Consider the following 21949-nt stretch of genomic DNA (forward strand, 5'->3'; position numbering starts at 1 on the left):
ACAAGGTTGTAATATTTAGGTCAGCACTCAAATATTTTATTGTTCTGTTACTGAAGTGTGTTTGGTGTAAAGGTAATCCTTTAATATGTTCATCGATCATTGCACAAACATCATCAGGGATGGCATTTCCTCGGTAACCATGCTTCCCTCTATTATCAACGGCCAGTTTAGCTGATGTAATCAATGAAGTTAACCTAAACAGTGCTTTATTTGTGATACCGTACAAAATTGAAAATGCCTTTTTACACACAGGTACATGTTCAGTGCCTTTCATTACGTGGTAAACAAAGATGCTATCACGTTTAAGTGAAACTGCACTTTTCGAACGCCTACGTGCTGGTGATTTACGGTCAATGAGTCCCATTTAAAATGTGTCTTGCACATTTTTCGTTTGAAACCCTCGCAAAGTATTCAAACTGTGTTCCTTGTCATTTACACTGAATTTCGTACTACATTTCTTCTTACAAGAGCAATCCCCATCTCTATTTGACTTTGCAGGCACTGTCTTTCCAGTTCTAATACAGTCAACTCTCGATTCTACGACCCCGGGTATAAGGACCCTCTCGAAGTAACGACCCTTTTCCCGGGAACCGTGAAAAATTTAGAAAAATTTGGAAAAAAAAAGTTGAAAAATTGAAGGAAAACGGCCGAAAAATGTGTTGTTTTTTCCTCCACTCATTCCCTTTACGAGCGTTCTACCTCTCACAATTAGGTCTGAACTAATAATACACACTACCACACCATGCTTGAGTGATATCCAATAGCACCTGGCCTCCCCTCCCTCAAGTGCACCAATGTTACCCCGCACCCGACTGCTGCTACCCAACGAGCCAGACTTGTTTTGCCATGCTTGCTCTTGGATACGTGAGAAGAGAAGATCGAATGTGCTAGGATGTTATTTTAAATCGACTTGACTTGTTTCCTTGTCCTAAGAGCTGCTGAAAACTCGCGGGGGAGGGTGCTAGAGGCCGAAATGACTGCTGGACTTGCAGTTTTTGCCAATGTGTATGGCAGGTCAAGCTCTTTCATCGATAAATACACCACCTTGAGAGATAAGATCGCAGGAATGTTCGAAAATACAGATGCGTGGTGCCTGGAAGTCTGGCCCATATGTCCAGCTCTGACCCAGAGTTCAGCATGTTCCCGTGAGTGAGCAACTTTCGGCCTTGTAGCCGACAACTTCCGGTAACCGCTTTCATTCAAAACGTGTTCTTTGTTCCCTGCAACACTTCATAAAAAAGCGAAACTGTTAGAGATAATCAAAACCACATAGGTGAACTAAAGATCGTCAACCCGCTTAATGCATTGTCATCCAGGTTTCCACAAAAGTTTACTTCGATCTTACGTGCATCATAACTCCCGTTTCCCACTTCATACGTTTTCCTAATTGTGTCGATGTCGTAATATCTGCCAAAAAAGTGTTCCGTTGGCTGACTGACTTCTCCCTCATTTCCTGTCATCAAAGGTAAAGGGGGGGGGGGGGCGATGCTGATTGAGCCACGATTTTCTTGCTGATGCGGGCTGATTACAGGCGAGGGTGGAAAAGGAACCACCCCTCTTCCTTTCCTTTGACGTCTAAAATGGGGCAACCAGTTCTGGATATATTCTTGAGAACGAACAAAAACCATGGAACAAGTAAAAAAAAGTGACCCTCCCCCCTTTCCCGAGCTCATTCTCCGCAAGTGGTGTGCACGGCAATGTTGATATTTGCAGAATTCAGGTTATTTTTTTTTTATTTATTTTTTTAATGCTGTTGTCTGCATAGGAAATATTGCCCGTATTATTGTCTGTTGCATGGTAAAACGTAAAGCAAGGGTCATTTCTTTCTTCTTTACGCTGGCTGCTGTTAAAAGTTCAGTCTTCGACAGTTGCGTCATCTTTAAAATGCTGGGACTTTTCTCTTCCGCCACCTGTTGCTCGAACTTCCAGCCGGTCTCCTTGTTTTTACGATGCCAGTGTTGTGTCTAGCATCTGCAAAGCCCTTGCTTGCCGATAACAGCGATGACTCATCCAGCGGGAAGGAAAAAGTTATTGTTTTGAATCTCGCGAAGCTGTTTTGATTTGACGATAACGATCTTCAGAAAGGAAAACAAGAGTTAAAATAACTTCATGTTCTGCACCTTCTGATAAGCAAATCTGTAAATTTAAATTTCATCCGCTTTTCTTCAGAACCATTCATGTGGGAAAAAAAAAAGTGTTCAAAGTAGGGAATGGTCGCTGAGACCGATTAAAAATACATTATTCAAGGGGAAAACGTTTGGAGGGGTGGGTGTTTGACATCGAGAATACTCCTAAATCCAACATCAAATCGTCCATTAAGGTGAGATTAAATAACGATCTACCATTTTGATATGTGAAAATGTGCAGTTTCATAAAGCTTGTTTTCAGTTCATTTTATGCTGATGGGCTAATCGGGACTAAATATACAGTTTAAAGTGAAATTCAATTCCAAACCCGAATGATTATCGTCTGCCACCCTGTTTAATGACGTGTCCTAGAATACGAATTGGGTGAAAACAGATCGCAAGTTGCGAGTTTTCTTTTTCACGCTGGATTACAATGCAAGTCAAGGAAGGAGTTTGGACTGCTCCCTTGAATGGGGAAGGAGGGTGAATGAAGTTGGTTGAAGCAAAGAAAAGTGACTTTTTTTTACGATGTATTTTACACAGCTGAACCAGAACGAAAATTACAGCCCTGCCTTTATTTTTTTTTTTTTGTCTGGTATCTAGAGAGGTTGTGTTGTTTCTCCCGAGAGATCTAATCTTACCAGTTAATCTTGTAACAGACGATGCTCCAGTAAACCCATATAAAATCCAACGTTCATTCTGCCCGATTAAGCAACGACTGTGCACAATTGAAACAAAGTAACATTATTTTAAATTCTCTTTTGTGAAAACTTTTTCATGTTCAATTTTCCTTCTCACAACACGCATCCTGTGCATAACAGGTTGTATAACTACTAGGATAAATGGTGTTAATATCTCCTAGGCATCTTTGTGTCTGTTTGAGCTCCCTTTAAGCTGAAAATTGGTGCAAATTCTAATAACGACCCCTTCAAAATGACGACCCTTTTCCTGGGAACTGTGAAAGGTCGTTGAATTGAGAGTTGACTGTATTTTGATTACATATACACTTGCTAGTAGAGAATTCTTGAGTTCTTACCTTCATTCATTCCTGACACTCGTTTCTTAATACAAAATGAATGAGTTTTACTGAATTATTTGTACCTTTCTATGTTGGTAAACACAAAGCTTAATCGTTTATCAGTCAGGAAGTGTTTGTATGTGGAGAGGACCTCTCTATGTCAACAGATACAGAAGGGGCAAACTTCAGAAAAATCCTTTCCCTCTAATAATAATTATAATCCGTCACCACTTACAACTCTTAATATGTCCGGATTTTTGGTCAAACTTTGTTCCAGTTTGTGAAGAGCAAATCCTTGAAAACTGTCCTTGGTTTCTGTGATGATCTGCCACTGTTGAGAGTCTGGTAGTTCTCCTTCCTCCAGTTGCTTTATGGATGCACAAATTAGTTTAAAGGAGTGGACACAAAACAACTCTTGCTGTTAAGAGGGATTGAGAAATACTTTGTTCCAAAAAATCTCTCGATTTACAGAACATCACATATAATCGTACATTTTTACTTTAATTCACTCAATGCAAAATTCATGTTTAGGTGTGATATGTAAGATGAGAGCCTCCATATCTGGAAGTGCCCAACATTATTTTTTTTTTGTATGCACAGCACTTAAAGGTCTGGGCTTTACTTATCACCAAGTGCAAACTGTAAAACCAGAAATTTTGAGTTTATTTATAGAGCGACCACAAACAAAGAACCTTCGGCTAAAATCATTTGCACACCTTCCCCTCGATTCGTTCAGCTCGGCCCATAAGGAAGCATGATTCACCCTCCCCTCCCTGCCTCACGGGAGTACGGTGCACAGGAGTTGCGGGTCTATGCAGGTTTTTTTTGTCTGTGGTTCCACTATATAAACACAACACTTTATGAAGTCTGAATTATCCTCTGAGTTATGGAAATAAAAGAAAATTGATTAATTTATCTGAAATTATTTGAGAAGCAAAACCGGACTTCTTTACACAGGAATAAACTTATTAATCTAACCTAAATGTACTATTAGAAGGGAAAAGTTTATTTTGTGTCATAAGTATAGTTTTAAAATCAAATTAAGGATTATATTCATCATTTTAACCTCAAAATTCTATTTTATATACCAATTTGGATCCTGCACTGTGCCCATTTTTTGTGCCAAAATCTTGATCATCTATTCACCATAAATACGTGGCTCTAATAATGTATTATTGAAACAGAGGCTGTTGCTAATGTTCATTGGAATAACATTCAATTTGGACTTGTCTTCTTTTCCATAGAGGGTTTGTTGAGGGTGCATAATAGAGTGCTGCATCGAGGCCTTTTTTGCATGATCGTCTAATAATTCGCTCACACGAATGATGCTAGATGGTTTGCGGTTTCTTCGCTCGAGCGAATAATGCTCAAACATTCAAACGATCAGTCGCTCGAAGCCCAGTAGTTCACATGTAACTGTAATTGTTCTTTAGTAGTGGGCCTTCAAATATGGATCGTGAAGTGAATGACAGTGAAATTGAAACTGAAGTGAACATAGTTAGTCTATCTTACCAATACATAGCAAAATATCAATATGAATTTTTATACATATAATTGTACGATTATTGTCCCATTGAAATTATATTTGATATTCTATATATTCGAACGTATCAAGTTCGAGCATGGGAGATTCGATCGACTATTTTTGAACGAAAGTGGTCCAATATGGTATTCTAGTGCATAATGGCAAAATAAAGCATAACCCTTGGCTGATTATGAACTATTTGAACAATCTACAGGTAACCTCAATTTTGTTTTTCTTGATTCCCCCCTCCCCTCATCCCCAGTGTGTCTTGTCCACTAAAGGTTAATGTAGTGTATCATCAATTTTATGCTGTCGGATTTGACATTTTTCCTGCATATTCAGGATGGCTCATATTGTATCTACCAATATCAGTTGGAAACCCTGTCGGAACACAGGTGCAGATGTGCAGAAGTCTACCATGCTTAGGCAGATGAAAGTCTGGCAATCAGTCTGCCGTGGAATATTCACTTGTTCAGACATGAATCGTGGCAGTGGAGACATTCATCCGAATGGTTCCTTATGGGAGACGAAGCAGGCACTGCACTGAAAAGCATCAGGATGCCAGAGAATCTGCCTCCTCTGACCTGGAGACTTTTGTTGCTGCATGCTGACATTGACACTCTATTGTCTGACCCATTGTATCATGTTTTGACATTCTGGCATGGGTTGATGCAACCCTCATTGGACCATCGTTGCTGTGTGTGCTGTCACCTGAATTGAACCCGTTTGGATGAATGCCTCCACTGCCACGATTAGTGTCTGAACAAGTGAACATTCAATGGCAGACTGATTGCCAGACTTTCATCTGCCTAAGCATTGGAGAATTCTGCACATGCGCACGTGCGTTCCGACAGGGTTGCCAACTGATAGTGGTAGATACAATATGTGCCACTCTGCATATTCAGTCTTCATGGGCCTGGTATAGCAAAATGTTATAAAATATTTGTTCCACTGTATCATCTATCAACTGATTTCTTCTTGCTCAGATTTTGTTCCCCATTAATCATACCTTCTCCCCCCCCCCCCCCCAGCGTGTCTTTTAGTAAGCTGTTCCTTGTTAGCCAGTCAATTTCTTTCTCTTTCCACGATCACTTCCAGCATTCCCCTTTCTTCTACCAATACTTTCCAGCATAGTTACATTTCATACTTTTCTCTCCATTTCACATTTTCCATTCTTTGCCATGGACACATGGATCAGCTTCCAGCTTATTTTCTTTACCTGTTTGTATTGTCTAATTTTCTGTACTACACAGCACAACACTACAAACAAAACACTTCATTAGCCTCTTCCTCAGGCCAGGTCTTGTATATGGCTTATGTCACTTCTTATGATATATGCATGTCCTAGGCATATGAGGCTTCAACTTATTCAGCTTTTTTGCCTTGAATTCTCATGTTAATTTTCCTTTTTTCCCTTGGTTTTGGATCCCACATTAAACTGTAAGCCCAGTCCTGTTTAGGCCATCTAAAACAACAATTGAAACAAACAATCATCTGCAAATCTTGTACATTTTATTTTTCTTCTTATTAATACCCTGTCTCTTGTTCAAGACGGAATTCTTTACTATATTCTAAGTAGATGTCGATAGTGTGCAACTTGAATACAATTTCTACAACAAAGATACCACCCATCATCATACTTTCTCAAGCTGAGGTGGCTATGCCAGAAACATGAACAGTGCATTCTCTCATTTTACTTTACAAAGTTCTCAACTCAGTCTCAGATCACTTTCCTGTGCCCTGTCATGAATTTCAATGTGGCTCATCATCTGTCTTTCCCTCTGTCCACAAATTAAACTTCTTCTCAAACTCTTCCTCTGTATCAGCTGTAAGGCTGTGGAATCAGCTACCAAAAGCACTAGAATCATAAGCTCCATCATTGCGTACAGCAGTTGCATATGCCATTGCCTTCAGAGTATTCATTACACCTTCCTCCCTGTCAAGTAGATGGAAATGGAAATATAGATATTGTAGCTACAAACTCACAATACCCTAGAATAAGTACTCTTTGGCCGTTTCTTTATAAAAATACAGTGGTAACAATGAAAAAATTAATCTTAAAAATAATACAACTCGTAGCGTAATAAACACAGAGAACATGAATTTAAATATTGAACTTATGGAAGCTAATGGACTTAAATTTTACAAAAGATATATGTATATATTTTTTGTTTATACTTTGAGTTTTTCTTTCCTAATTTCAATCATTCTTTGATTTTTCCATCTTCAGAATGAAGACCCTGAAAGAAGCAAAAGAGAAGCTGGAAGAGCAGTGCAAAACACTTGAAGGAGAGAGTGCCAGATATCGTGAAGAGACTGACAAGGTTATGGCAGATCTTCAAAGGAATCTGTCCGAAGCGAGGGAAGAGTTGAAGAATATTCAAGAGCAGTTGTCTGAAACTAAAAGGAATGCCGCAACAGCGCAAACAGATCTCGTTGAAGCTATGGATAGGATGCGTGCTGCAGAAGACAAATATGCGCACGAAGTTGTCCTACACTCGACAGATATCCAGGCCCTCTCCTCCATCAAGGAGGAACTCTCCAAGAGAGCGGACGAACTTGCACAGTTACAGCTGTCCAGAGAGAATGCTGAGTCTGCCTTGAGCTCCGGCAAAGCTCACTGGGAAGATCGCGAGAAAGCTTATTCGAACGAGATTGACGAGCAGAAACAGCAGCTGAAAGACTTGACGGAGCAGAACTCTCTTCTTCATGAGCAGCTGGAGTCGTTGAGTTCCAGAGTTGCAAGCTTGGAATCGTCGCATTTGGCTCCATCTGCAGCACCAGAAGAGGAGGCCAAGACATCTGAACAGTTGATGCAGATCATTAAGTATCTGAGGCAGGAGAAGAACATTGCACTCAGCAAATTTGATATTATTCAAGCAGAAAATGTGCGTCTCACAGCCAATCAAGAGTTCATGAAGAAGCAAGTCGAAGATGCTAAAAAGTGTTTGGAAGTTGAAAGGGAGAAGTCTGAAGTATCCGCATTGACTACAGCCAAACACAGTGAACTGCTAAGAAAGGTTTGAATGCTTCCATTACTTTATAAAATGCTAGCATATACTTAAGAAGAAGTTTTATAAGTTTCAAATGCCAATCAGTTGTTGAGTTCATTTGTTTATTGTATGAGTTCACTTTATGCACAGAGGTAGAGGTTAATTGCCACTGGACCTACTGTTTGAAGTAGGATCTAAACTGCTCTGTGCCTTCATTGGGATCAAACCTGGGACCCTTTGATTACGTAGTTGACTTTTACCTGGAATCTTAGTACCTTAAGTTATTGATTGATTGATTTGATGTTTTAAGTCCACTTTATGCACAGTAAGGCTAATTGGGACTGGACCTACAGTTTAAAGTGGAATCCGAACCATTATGTGCCTCCACCAGGTGTCGACCCCATAACTACCTTAAGTTAAACCAATCAACTAGTGATTTCATGGAAATGTATATATAAGCTATCTTTGACGTTGTGTTAACACTTGTAAGAATTCTCAAGATGTGCAGGAAATTTAAGGTGCAAAAAATACACGATTTAAAATTGAGTGATGAAAACCAGGTGAAGAGAAACAGATTATTGCAGTGCCATTCCAAGTCATATCATCCAACTAGGGTATACATTGTCTATCCCACTACCTCAGGTTCAAATTAAATTTGACACATGGTGTCAGATAGCCATAGCATCTCCCATGGTGTGTGTTGTTGTAACACATGATTAAAGTTTTCACCTATATTTCTATAATTCTGATATGAAGTGAGAATCGTAAATAGAAGTATTCTGTTGCAATTAGGTACAGATGCCTCTCACTACATGATATTTATTGTTTAATCCTGTTGATTACTCAAAGTAGTTCCATCGTTGTGGCAATTAGCAATTCAAATGACAATTGCAAGCGTTCATGTGTTATGACTTCAAGATTCAAGTCAGAACCTGTTTTATATTCCTGTGTAATTTCTTTAGCACCTTCACTTTTGTGAACCTGGAAAGTGTGGAAATGAAACGGATCCAAAATTTCAGAAGACAAATGTAAGCATAAACTGGGTCAAATATTAAATAGTAGGGATGTGACGAAGCTGAAAAGTTACCGATGCCGATGTACTCACCGATAATTTTTGGAACTGATACCGATGCCGATATTTAACCGATTCCGATACATAAGATTATTAAACAGAAATGGGATGTTATTTTCAGCATGATAAAAATAAATTTGCTATGTACATTTCTATTGCATATCATATGTATATACATATATATTCTCAAGAGATGCGAATGTACATATGCATCTACAAAATGTTATGTGAACCTTTAAGAAGAACATGGATTCTGAAGAGATTAAACATTAGTACACAAGCAGTTCTTTGAAATGCAAAATGAATTCCTGTTCTGCCAGATTCAACTTCAGAAACACGAGATTTGGAAGCACTTCAGGAAGTAACCTACTTCTTCTCTTATCTCAAATCTGTTCAGCAACACTGAACACTCAATCACTGAATACTGATGCAGCAGGTATTCCCAAGTATTTTCTCAGGACTTGCTTCAGGTTTGAATATTCATTTTTGAATTTCCAATACAACAACAGATCCTGGTTCAGCAATGTACTGTTTTATTTCCGATTTATAGTTAGGCTAATCCTCTGAATGAGTTTGCAATAATTTTATTACAATAACTCTACAATAATGACGAATCATAACCAAAATTTCAATAAATCTTACAAAACTAGAATATAAAACTTATTAGAAGGTAAAAACTCTAGTATAATCTGTACTGGTTTAAATATCGGATTTTTGCCGATTCCGATACCGATGCCGATGTGTTAATTTCGGCCGATTTTCATACATCTGTAATCGGCTTCGACACATCCCTATTAAATAGTAATAGTCCTCATCTTCGCGATTAGCCATAAGGGGCAGAAATACAAAGTAAAATTAACCAAATCAATCAATGAATATTGTTTTAAAATGAACCTAGTATGAAGATTACTAATTTATAATACTTGTTTTTTCTTAATATTATAGATAGAGACTTTGAATGCCATAACTGATAGCAACCGGGTGCTGAGAGAGGAGCGTGATAAATTTTGCACAGAGACCTATGAGCTGAGGGCACGTGTAGAGAAACTGGAAGAGGAGCTGGGTCCTCTGCAAGAGAAGAACCGTGACCTCGCTTTGAAGGTAGACTCTCTGTCTTCAGATAATCAACTTTTGCGAGCAGAGGCTACAAGATGGCGGAACAGGGCTAACGTTCTTGTTGAAAGAGCAAACAGATTGAGTCCTGAAGACTACAAGAAGCTGCAACAGGAGAGAGACAATCTTCAGAAGCAGCTGACGGTAGAGAGAGAAACAATCCAGAGAATTCAAGAAGAAAATCGCCGTCTGAGACAGGCAAGGGAACATGCAGAGCAACAAATTGGCATTCAGGCTGATTCAATCAGACGTCATCAGGAAGAAATTCAAAAATTACAGCAACAGATAAACAAGATGCAATCAGATTTGACCAATGCAAATAATCTGGTACAGAAAAGGAATGAGGATGTGGCCAAGTTAACAGAAGAACTTGGTGCAAAGGAAGTCATCTTAACAGATGTGAGGAACAAAGAAGTGCAGGTGAGATGTCTTTATATTTAAGGAAACATAAGGGAGGGGTTCAACTCAACTGTAAGTAAGGATCTACAATCGACTTTTTGTGGTGTACAATAATTGAAAGGGATTTAACTGGAAAGAACTAGTACAGTGAAGGCGTTACACATTTTGCGATATTACGTTTAATTGGTACTTTTTTTTCCTGGTGTTCCCTGCCAATTACCCTAAGATTGTGTACTATTGTATTTCAGTTAATACGATTTTTTGAGTTACATGTTCAACAATTTCAGTCCCAACAATTAAAGGGGTTCATTTAGGTATTCTTAACTGTGCTTGCTCAAAAGAATTTCTGCTCTTGAATTTCAAGATTTCCGTGATGATAACGTGTGCCACCCATTCCATTGCAGTTTATTAGATAAATCCATGGGACCAACTTCTTGACTTGGAATTCTATCTTTGTTGCTTGCATCAGAGGACAGGAGATGGGCAATGAACCCTTGAACCAGATTGACCCTTGCTAAATAATCCTGATTTTGTTCTTTTCATTGTGTTGGGCAAGTCATATTTCCCTGAAGCAGATTGAAATATCGACATCAATATTTGATATGTTGGTATCGTTGTTCCTAAATTTGTCCATATTAAAATACATTTTGATATTGGTTTCTACATGCATTGTGTTGTGCTTGACAGTACTTAGCAACAGTAGACAGTACAAAACAAACAAAACAGTACTGAATTCACATTCACCCCTGCTCGCTTTCACCACATCACCTCATGATGCTGTAGGTCCGAACTTCTCCATACACACATCCACCAGGGAGTAGAAGCAGGATGGAAATTATAGCCTTTCCCTTTGTCGAGCTTTGATAAGAAAAAAGAATGATCGATACATGGCAGTGTGGGACCTTTCTTCAGAAATCTGTGAGATTGGTGGTTGCTGACCAAGGCAGTTTATTAACAATCAAGAACACTTTACACATTTACAGTGTAAAGTATTTTTAATTTTTAATAAACTGCCTTGGTCAGCAACTTTAGTGTATTTAATATGGAAACAAGGCTTAATTATGTTGTTATTGGTGGTGTATCACTATGCATTTCAATTTGAAAGAGATTTTATCCTCGGTTTCTTAGCACTTTAACGTGGTAAATTCTTATCTTTCATTAACATAATCATAAATAAGAATACAAAAGTTGAAACTTGCACTTATATTGTATTGAAATTTATGATTAATTATGATTCGATAATGACACCTATGATGTATCACAGTTTTCTTTTTAGTTCCTATTGTCAACTATCATGACAACTATACCTATAGGCTACATGTTGTGAAAGAATGCTGTAGGGACCAAAAATTCACATTTTAAGGAACTGTGGTCATGAGAATGCATATCTTTCGAAAATACGATACAAATGAAACGAAGTTGAATCTGAAAGGCATAAAAAACTCATCTGCAAAGAGGCTATTGATGTGAATGAAATAAGAAAGACGGAAGGGTAATGGCTTGTTAAAAGGGAGCTGTTGGATTCAAACCACACTAAAATTCGTTAAAGAATAATATTTATTTATCTGGTTTTACGTTTTTGCTGGGGGAGGGGGTTGGACAGGGGTTGGGGGTAGTTGCCCTCTTCTGGCATTGTCATTGCTCGTAGCGTTGAAATGATGCATCGAACAGAATATCACAAATAAGTTTATGCTGTGACACACTGTATATGTTGCTTATACTAAATCGAGACTTATATTTGCCTTCGAGACCTAGACTGATGTTTACAAATCGAGGTGATACGAAGAATGAGACAGTCATTTGCAACTTCAGACAGAGTCTTTGCCAGGTGTCGTCTTGTATCACATCAATACCATCCCTATACTTGGGCACACACAGGTAACCAGCAAGTTGTATAAAGTAGGAACTTTACTCTTTTTATTGGTTGTTGAACATATTTGCTTTCCATGTTAATCAGCAGACGAAATCTCTCATCATTCACCTCCCAGGTACTGTCCCTGGTATACTTGTCATCATAAACAATGTTGTGCTTGACTTAATTTCTACGTAAGGAATACAGCAACACTGTTCAAGCTTGCTTATTTTCAGTTCCTCAGTGGTTAAGAACTACAGACTCCATTGTGCTGTGGGATTCCTGTTTTAGCTTTTATGAAAGAACAACATGATTCTCTGATTCTCTTCTAGATAACAGTACAATTGAAACTTCAAATTGAAATATTTAGATGTTTCGGTATTGTGGATATCAATGTTATATAAAAATACCACTGAGTGAAACATTGGCCCACAGAGTACAATGGCCGCCTATTGAAGACTGCACATCGTGTAAAGAGGGAATAAGAGGATTTGGCCATGTGAGCTTCACACACCTACATTTGAACATGAAATTCAAGAAGACAATTTTTATGTAATGAAAACATAAGCTGGGCTGCTTTTGTGTTGTCCACCCTGTATAATCATGATGTGATTCTAGAAATCATGCATGATATCTGTTAATATGCTTTGCAGTTGTTCCATATTGCCATAGTAGTCATTTTATGAAGAGTAATTTACACATCAAACAACATTTCTTCTAGTATGATTAGCATTTGCATATGTTTTAAGAGACAATATTTAAAAAATATATATATATACAGAAGGTCGTTCGCTTTATATCCGACCATGTTTGACGGGTACCCACCTTAAGATCGCTGCCACCACCGATCATGTTCTATTGGATCCCCAGCATTGTGGACTATCGCCCGTCATCGCAGTTTCCATTGCAGCAAGCTCCGGTGCAGGTCAGGCATGGGAATTCTTTCCCACTCCTCCCTGCAAGCTTTCCATAGACTATCCATGGTGCGCGGGCGGCGATGTTGAAGACATGGTTTCAACAGTCCAAATGCGCAAAAATCCATTGGACTGGCATCTGGGCTTTTCACAGGAATGTCTTCAAATGGAATGACACGAATTCCTAATTCCTCTGCCATTTCCTGATAAAAACGTAGTGATGTTCTGGCGGTATGACTCGAAGCCTTGTCCATATGTATCATCACCTGGTTCGCATCCATTCCATACAATCGTGGGATGTGTCTCTGATAGATAGGTGTCAGAATGGAGTCTTGGAAGTATCTGGCATTCACCTTCACGTTTTTGTCCATCTTACATATCATCAACTTACCCTCGTATCCGAATCCCGTCTCAACCATAAAGCCACGAGAGAAACTTTCCGTGCACTGGCGAACAAAGTTACTGTGCCCCTTGCCGTCAATGTCACGGTATGTGATCACCCGAATGTGACCACCAGCAGTGAGATGGACATATGATTCATCCATTGTAACAACTTTCTTCCATTTGGAACCGGCCAGGTACCTTTCATACAGGTTCACAATGCATACGTATCAAAACAGCATGGAAAAGGGCCATTACGTAACCCTTCCAATACCGGTTGATTTTCGGCGCTATTTGATAACATTCACTACCAACACTCGCGCACCTACAAGGTCAGACACAACACTGCTCCCGCCAGCAGACCCATAGTTCCAGCATGATATGCCAGGTGGCAGCACCAAATCGACAATGGTCTGATATAAAGCGAACAACCTCTTTATTGTTAATTAAATGGCTAGTTTAAGAAAGTTTACAGAGGAAACCATTGTCAGATTGTTTTGAGTTCAATGGTTTATACTAATTCAGTGGAAGATTTGAATGCTGAAATGCCAAAGTATCAATACCAGTGGGCTAGATATCACTTTGGTGTCATTATTTGTACAGTTGCCTGTGTAGAGAAGTCCTATGGTAACGTGATTATGTTATGAAAACACTAAATATGCCAACCAAGGCAGTCTTTATTTGCATAAATGGCACTTTACATGTAATGTTTCCACTCAGACTCTTGCATATCAGGTTTTTTCTGCATATATTTTGAAGAAGACCCTAATAGAGGGTGGAAATGTTACATGTAAAGTGCTTGTTATGTAAATATAGCCTTGCTCAGTATATTTAATGTTTTCTATCAGGGAAGTCCTTTATGAAGTCCCATTCTGGATCTTTAAATGCATCACTATATTACATTTTGCATTCAAGTAGAGTTGCCACAGAGCGTTCTTCCAAAATTATTGGCTGCAACAAATTCAGCCTCCCATTTGCTGTGACATGAGCATGAAAAGGGACCAATGTCTAGGGGCATGCATATTTCATTTCTAACGAAAACATGATATGTCAAATAACACACAGTGTAGTGTTAATTTTCCATTTTTTTTTAATGGGGTGAGGTGCATTCAGCTACCATATTTTCTCACAAAATAATGCTAAACGAACTTCAAAATGTGAAATAAACATGAAATTTAGGGTTTATTTACTGAGGTTTGAATTATCCTGTGAATAATGCAAATCATAGAAAATTGATTAATTTTGCTGTAAATATTTGAGAAGCAAAAATAGGAATAAACTTACTACTCTGATAACTATATAAATGTTATATGAAATGTTCATTTTGTGTAATAGGTATAGTTTTTAAATTAAATTTAGGTTTTTATTCATTATTTTAACACCATACTTCCATTTTATATACCTATTTGATCCTGAAATATGTCAAGTTTTTCTACTGAAATCTTGATTGTTTTATTCACCATAAATATAGTGAAACTCCGATTTTACGTTCCAGCATTATACGTTTTCCCTCTTAATATGTTCATCCAATCAGGCCCCGGCAAAAGACCATGTTAAATTATAGGACATTCACCCCGATCTTACGTTCGCTCGAACTTCCGTTTTCTGAACCGTGACGATGTCTTAAAATTTGACAGAAACCTGTTCTGTTGACCACGCGACTTCTTCCTTTCTTTCGCAGCTCTTTCATTCACCACGGGACCTTGAACTTCCAGATGTTAGGCTTTCATGCGAGAGGAGGGAGCGAAGAGGCACAGTTCAGTGGTATTGTGGGTGGGGGGGGGGGCACAACTTGCATTTGTCCCACCTTGATGGATAGGAAGGGAAAAGGGCACTTCTTACATTCCCGGCAAAGATACAATGGGCAGATTCTTCTACCTCACTATCAAACAACAAGTGCACTGTTGCGAAACCAATTCTTGCTAAATGGTGCCTTCCTTAGAATTTATACAAGATAAAAGTTTGTCCTCTTCCCTCCGATCACCATTCGCATCTTTGCCCAAACAGATTTCCTAGTTAATTGGAACGAAAAAGAAAAGTGGGGAGAGTGCTTGTTTGTGAAAACTTTTCCTTTTTTCTTGTCTTGGAGGTTTGGAATGGAAAAAAATAAGAGGGATTTGCCAACGTCCGCTATCCGATACTCAATAAGAACTGCACTCCTTCTGTAATGGGAAGTCGTTTAGATTCCTAAGGAAATACAATTGGATCGAGTCTATGTTTCCCTGTACATTATTTTTAATCTGAAGTTTTTTCACGAATGCCATCTCATTTGGTTATCAGAATGAAGCTGAAAATTCATAAGCTAAAGTGATTCCTTTTTTCTATGGGCAGATGAGCGATTTTTTACTAATTGACTGAAAAATATTCCTGTCAAATCAATTTTTTGTGGGATGGGGTCAAAGTTCGGACACATGTATTATTCTGCATGGGGCAGAGAACTGTTTCTTTCATGCAGATTATGTGACATTCGCTGGGAAGCCATGGTGGCCTAGTTAGTAGGGCATCTGACTGCCACACTGGAAACCCGGGTTCGATTCCCAGGGTGGGTGATCTAAGCTGCCTCATAAAGCACCTCTGGAGCTCACCCAGCCTCAAATAAATGGGCACCTTGGTGCAACGGTGGCTCAGTCAGTAACGTGTCTGACTACCATGCTAAAGGTCCCGGGTTTGATCCTGGCTGGTTCAAATCCGGGAACTTTCGTAACGTTGGAAGCGGCCCAGGCACCCACCCAGTGTCGAATGACATGGGGTACCTGGGGGAAACCCTGGGGGGTAAAGGCGGTCAGGGGCATGATGCTGAACACATCACCCCCACTCACGACCAGAACAAGAAGTGTTGGACATTACCCCCACACCCCTTATACACCTTCATGGCATGGTGCTAAGCACAGGGGAGCACTTTACCTTTTTTTTACATTGGGGCAACCCTGGAGGATAAAGGCTGCCCAAGCATGGTACTGATCACATCACCTCCAAATTGACCGAGATAGAGAGATAGAAGAATGGGGGGGGGGGGGGTTAAAGACAGAGCTGATCGGCACTGGATGCATGTGCAGCTTAAAGTGGGATCTGAAATATTCTGCATGCACTGTGAACTGAATCCAGGACACTTTGATTACAGTAAATAAAAACTTAACGTCCAACTATAAATGATCATCCCCTTCCAATTACCCGATACTTCATAACTAGCAACTAATTACCAGAGTAAATGAAGTTCCTACACAATCAGAAGCATTAATTGAACCTAATAGGCAGCAGATAAAAGCAACCATCTACCGTCCCTACCTTTAAAGTGGGTCACGTTAATCTGCCACTGATTTTCACGGCAGGTTTTGCGTTTTCTCCTAGAAATTTATGACCATACTTCTTTACGATTGATGCATTATTTTTGACACAATATACCCTCTAAAAGTTGATTGTGAAGTCTTTTCGTACTGACACTTGAGTGTCACCCCTCCCTTATGCTTTCCTGCATTTTACGTTTTTTTATTTACAGGCCCCCTGAAAAACGGGGTTCCACTGTATGTGACTACCAATGTCCCATAAAATTTCACATTGGTAAATTGCACAAGGGGTGCTCAGCAAGCCCACACATTACAGTGATGTTCTCAGAAATAAAAGAGAGAGTTGATGTTCATTGTATTCCTATCTCTGACTCAAAAAAAAAAAAAAGTATCCACCATTGTACATGTGAAAATATGGTAGTCAATAAGGAGTCATAATCACACTACCAGATGTACTTTATGGACAACTGTTTTCCATTGAGGGGACAGTTTAGTGGTTCAAATCCAAGTTCCAGATGTAGTTTGAATCCAGTGATGCCCAAGGAGGAGATTGTGACCCCATATCCTGCAATCAGCATCAGATATTAAAGAACCTTTGATTGTTTCAGATGTTGTCATGGTAAAAGGGATTTAATTTGTTCCTGCTGAGAGTTGCTTCACATTGTTTACAGGATAAAATTGTGACCATCTTAACATCCTCCACTTCCCTCCCTCCCGATTTACAGAATAAAGTTTTAGACATTGTATAAATTAATAATAATAATATAATAAGGGGAATATTTACTTCAATTCACAGATAAGAAAAATTGCCCGAAAATACAAAATCCAGTACGAAGAGATGAAAGCATTGGAGGATGAGAAGAAGAAATCTGAGGAAAAAATGGAAACTGCAAGTGCCATGGCTGCAGAGATGGCCGCAGAAGGTCAGGAGCAAGTGCGAGAAGAAAGCCGTAAGGAGCTGGAACAGAAGCTGCAAGAAGCGGAAGCCAAGCACACTGATAAAATGAAGGAATTGAGTAATCAGGTAAACATGCTGCTTGTATTTAGAAATATCAGATTAAATAATTTATTTTTTGTTAAATGTGTGCAGAAAAGTTCTTATTTTTCATCTCCTTGTCTGTCTGTGCTGTGGTCAATCATTGAAATAAAGCATTAACATTAACCCCTCTCAGGATGAGAACTTTTCAGACTCATGGTTTTTGAACTTGCCGCAATGTAGAAGGCTTAGGCAAATATGAATTATAATTTGTACATATGTATGTAGTGCACATGATGCGAGAGCTGATGTGGTATTTAAAGGGGTTTAACAGTGAATATTTTTTTCGATTGTACATAGTTAAAAATTTGCACCTGCATGATGTGTTCAAATACTTTTGACAAAGTGAGGAGAATACTGATTGCTCGAAAATCTTTAGCCAGAGGACGTGTGTAAGCTAGTTTCCAAATGATTGGCAGTGTGTCACTTTACAGGGATGTGTTACAAATGCCTGCATTTGCAAATAAGATTTGGGTAACAATACACTTTAAATTTTAGTAGAAATTTAATCTGCTCCAGTTGCATTATATTTTTATTTTATGTATTGTTGTTTTGACTTTTTCTGTGTTATAAAAGGGAACTCAAAACTTGTTACTTTTATGGGCATTTATGGAATTGATTGTATGTCCCTTAATTTTACTTTCTATATCTCATATGTTTTGGAAATGATCATTTAGTTTTTCGGTGGCAATGATTATTTTATTCCTATCATATTTTTTGCCAATTCCAAACATTTTAAGCTTGTTACACAGCAATTCTGGTAAACTCATCCACCAATATGCATATATTGGCAGATTCCATCCCCAGTATTTTTTATTTTTTATGAAAAGAACATGGAAATGATATAAATGGCAAGAATTGCAAGTTACGAATATGAAAAACCTTTCCTATATTTTTAAGATCTGTTGCTTTCATTATCTTCAGCTTTGAAAACACTGAAGTTGTCCAATGTGCCACCAATCTACATATAATAAATGTAGCATTTCTAAATTAAAATGTTCTTCAGAGATAGCAGCAGGGGATTAGAAAATCACATCATGAAAATAACAAAGAAATGCTGGATTAGTAATTTGTTCAATTTGTTACAGGTTACAACTTCAAGGGAGGAAGCAGAAAATTTGCAAAAGGAGAATGAGAATTTGAAGAAAGAGTGTGAAAGTAATCGCAAAGAAATTGATTCCTTGAAATCCAGTTCTGCTGAAAAGGAGGAACGCTCCAAACAGATCCTTAGAAATGCCAGGCAAAAGATAATGCAGCTCCAGCAGTCGAAGGGCAGCCTGGTGCAGGAGTTGGAGGACACCAAAAGGAGGGTCGAAGCATTGGAGCAAAATAGAGGTAAGAACTTGCACGACCTTTACATATCTTTGGTAGATGCGTAAAGTGGTTTCAGCCTAGGAGAACCATTTTTTTTTTTTTTTTTTTTTTTTTTTTTTGAAATCCCTTTTCATGAATATGTACAAATTTTACTATGCATTCAAAACACAACATGAATTTGACACTTATGTGCAAGTAAGGGAATTTTCAAGAAATTTTCACACAATTCTCCATTCAAATTACCACAGTGGTGCTACACTGCTACTATGATCACTGGGAATTGTATGAATTGCTTGTTTGCATTTGTCTGCACAAAGTGGTAAGCAGCTATGCTCAGAATCGAGGGAACTTTGAATTTTGGGCTGAAATATGAAAAATTACATGCTTTTGCATGTAAATACTATATTTTCATACCTGTTGTAGTAACAGCATATATGCAACATGGGATATGTATTAAACAATTTACTTGAGCATAGAAAGCTCTTGCAGATGAAAGATTAAACATGTTGTTGCCATTCTTGTTTATGCAAGTAGGTAGGTGGTAATGAAATTTTGCTGGTACTGCCATTTTAAGCCTAATTTTTGTCTTGAGAGGGTGCATATTGTGGAGTTTTTTTTATGCTGCAGTGCTTGAAATATTGCAATGTGCAATGAAAACATACCACCTCTGTAGATTGAAATTGACAAATATTTATTGCAAAATGTAATGTTGTAGGTCATATTTTGAGATGCATTTTTATGCAGGTTTTGGGTGGTGGTTGTTGATTTTAAACCTCTCTCGAGAAAAACATTTGCTCAATCATCAGTGTACTTCTCCTTTGTTTCCTCCACATAGCAAAGCAAACACTTTCAAAATCTGTTGTCAGATGTCATATCAAATATAAGAGGTGTAAAATAAGTTCATGCCCTGACCCACTTCGGTTGTGTCTGATGAAGCAAATTTTGTAGCATGAATCATGTATCCTTTTGTTGTATGTGTTGCAAGTTTCAAGTATCTAATAAACTTTTTGTGTTAGATGTGTGTACATAATGGAAGGTTAGGGGTAGGCTATATTGGAAAATGCCTTTAGAGTTGTGAGTTTTGATCACTATGGTTAAAATGTCTTATCACCTCAAGAAGTCCACAATGATGTGGTGCATACGTTGGAGGATAAAGCACCATGTTCCAATATAAAGAAGTAGCTTATGGAATTCAACTACGGTCATGAGTCATGTGTAGATAAACAACGTGTAGGAAGACCATCAACAGCCATTATCCAGTAAACTATCGATCCTATGCAATAACTAATCAACACTGATGGGAGATTCACCACTAGGACACTTGCCGACATTGTTGGCATATCAAAGGGTAGCATTCACACCATCTTGACTGGTCACTTGGGATCAAAAAAGGGTAAGTTATCGTTGGGTGCCTCGAATGTTGACAGATGCTCAGAAACACAACAGGTGTTACCACAGTGGCTATCCAATCTTGTGGCTTCAAAAGCATGCGACATCCACCTTATTCCCAAGTTCTGTCCCTAAGGTACTACTACATGTTTCCTGAACTAAAGGATGAGCTGTGTTCTAAGAAATTTCACAATGATTCTAATGTCATGTATGTTGTTGAAGGCTGGTTACAGGAGCAAGACAGAACATTTTATTCTACTGGAATTTCAGTGTTATTAAAATGATGGTGTACGTGTCTAGCACTCAGATGGGACTATGTTGAAAAGTGATGAAAGAAATTTCCCTTTACCACTACCGGAAGTGGGTCAGGCCATACACTTATTGTATGCCCCTCGTAGGTGGAATAGCAAATATAAATAACTCAAGTTTAAACTTTTCATCTGCCCGAGGTACATTTTATAGCAGCTAGAAACTATATAATTAAAATAAATAAATTACATTAGTGCACGAACCATGGGAATAGAGATATCATTTCCTTTTGAATGATATGGTGATAAACTTTTGCATTTTCTTCTTTGATCTTGATCCTTGTCGTTTGTTGTATTCAGTGTTGAAGTCTATCTCCACTGATTATTACCAGGTGTGCCAGTTAATAATTCTTAATTTCGTTGCTGGATGGTGCTGGAAGCAAGAGTTGGTGCACAGTCTCAACTGTTACGTCAGTGTGTTGCCAGGACAGTACCTGTCAAAATGCCGTCGATGTGCAAACGAGTGCGAGTGATCGTGATATTGGGTTTGTGTGGGAAACATATTGACCTGCAACCCAAATAAGAAGCATGTGCTTTTCTTGGTCAATCAAAAGAAAAATGCAAGTGAAAGCCTTCGTATCCTTGTGGAAACATACGGTGACAATGTCCTAATGTAAGATGCGTGTGTGCGTTGGTTTCGACGATTCAAAAGTGGTGATTTCGACTTGAAAGACAAAGATCGCCCGGGCCAGCTGAAAAAAATTCCAAGATGCCGAATTGCAAGCACTGTTGGACGAAGACTATACGCAAACGCAACAACAACTGGCAGAGAAGTTAGATGTTGGTCGCCAAACCATATCTGATAGTCGTCATGCCATGGGAAAGATCCAGATTGGGCGACAAGACACGGAAATGTGATTTTGCAGCACGACAACGCCTCATCACACACATCGAAAGGCGTTAGAAACACAATTTCTGCACTTGGCTGGGAATACTTGCCCCACCCGTCATACTCACCAGACTTAGCCCCTTCAGACTACCGCTTGTTTGCATCGATGTCTCACTCACTTTCCCAGCAACACTTCAACAATTACGAAGATGTTGAACAATGGCTTGCTGACTGGATCACCTCAAAACGTGAACGATTTTTCAGGTAGGGCATCCACAATTTGACAGACAGATGGGCACAATATATGGCTAGCGATTGCGCATACTTTGAATAAAGCACTTGTTACCTTTCTCCCCAGATACACTTGTTTTCTTTCGGATCAATTAAGAATTATTA

At 38.7% G+C, this 21949-nt stretch overlaps 1 protein-coding gene across 1 annotated transcript in view; it reads left to right on the forward strand.

Annotated features, from left to right (window-relative positions):
* The window catches only part of Mgtor (nuclear basket protein megator), a 362060-nt gene that overhangs the window by 204375 nt on the left and 135736 nt on the right, over positions 1–21949 (forward strand). The window contains exons 17-20 of the mRNA XM_083118344.1: positions 6900–7689; positions 9680–10267; positions 17474–17701; positions 18802–19048. Coding sequence (XP_082974470.1) covers positions 6900–7689; positions 9680–10267; positions 17474–17701; positions 18802–19048 — 1853 coding nt within the window. The remainder of the gene's footprint in view (positions 1–6899; positions 7690–9679; positions 10268–17473; positions 17702–18801; positions 19049–21949) is intronic.

Source organism: Lepisma saccharinum, chromosome 3 (assembly GCF_977018435.1).
Source record: "Lepisma saccharinum chromosome 3, izLepSacc3.1, whole genome shotgun sequence".
NCBI classification, from domain to species: Eukaryota; Metazoa; Arthropoda; class Insecta; order Zygentoma; family Lepismatidae; genus Lepisma; species Lepisma saccharinum.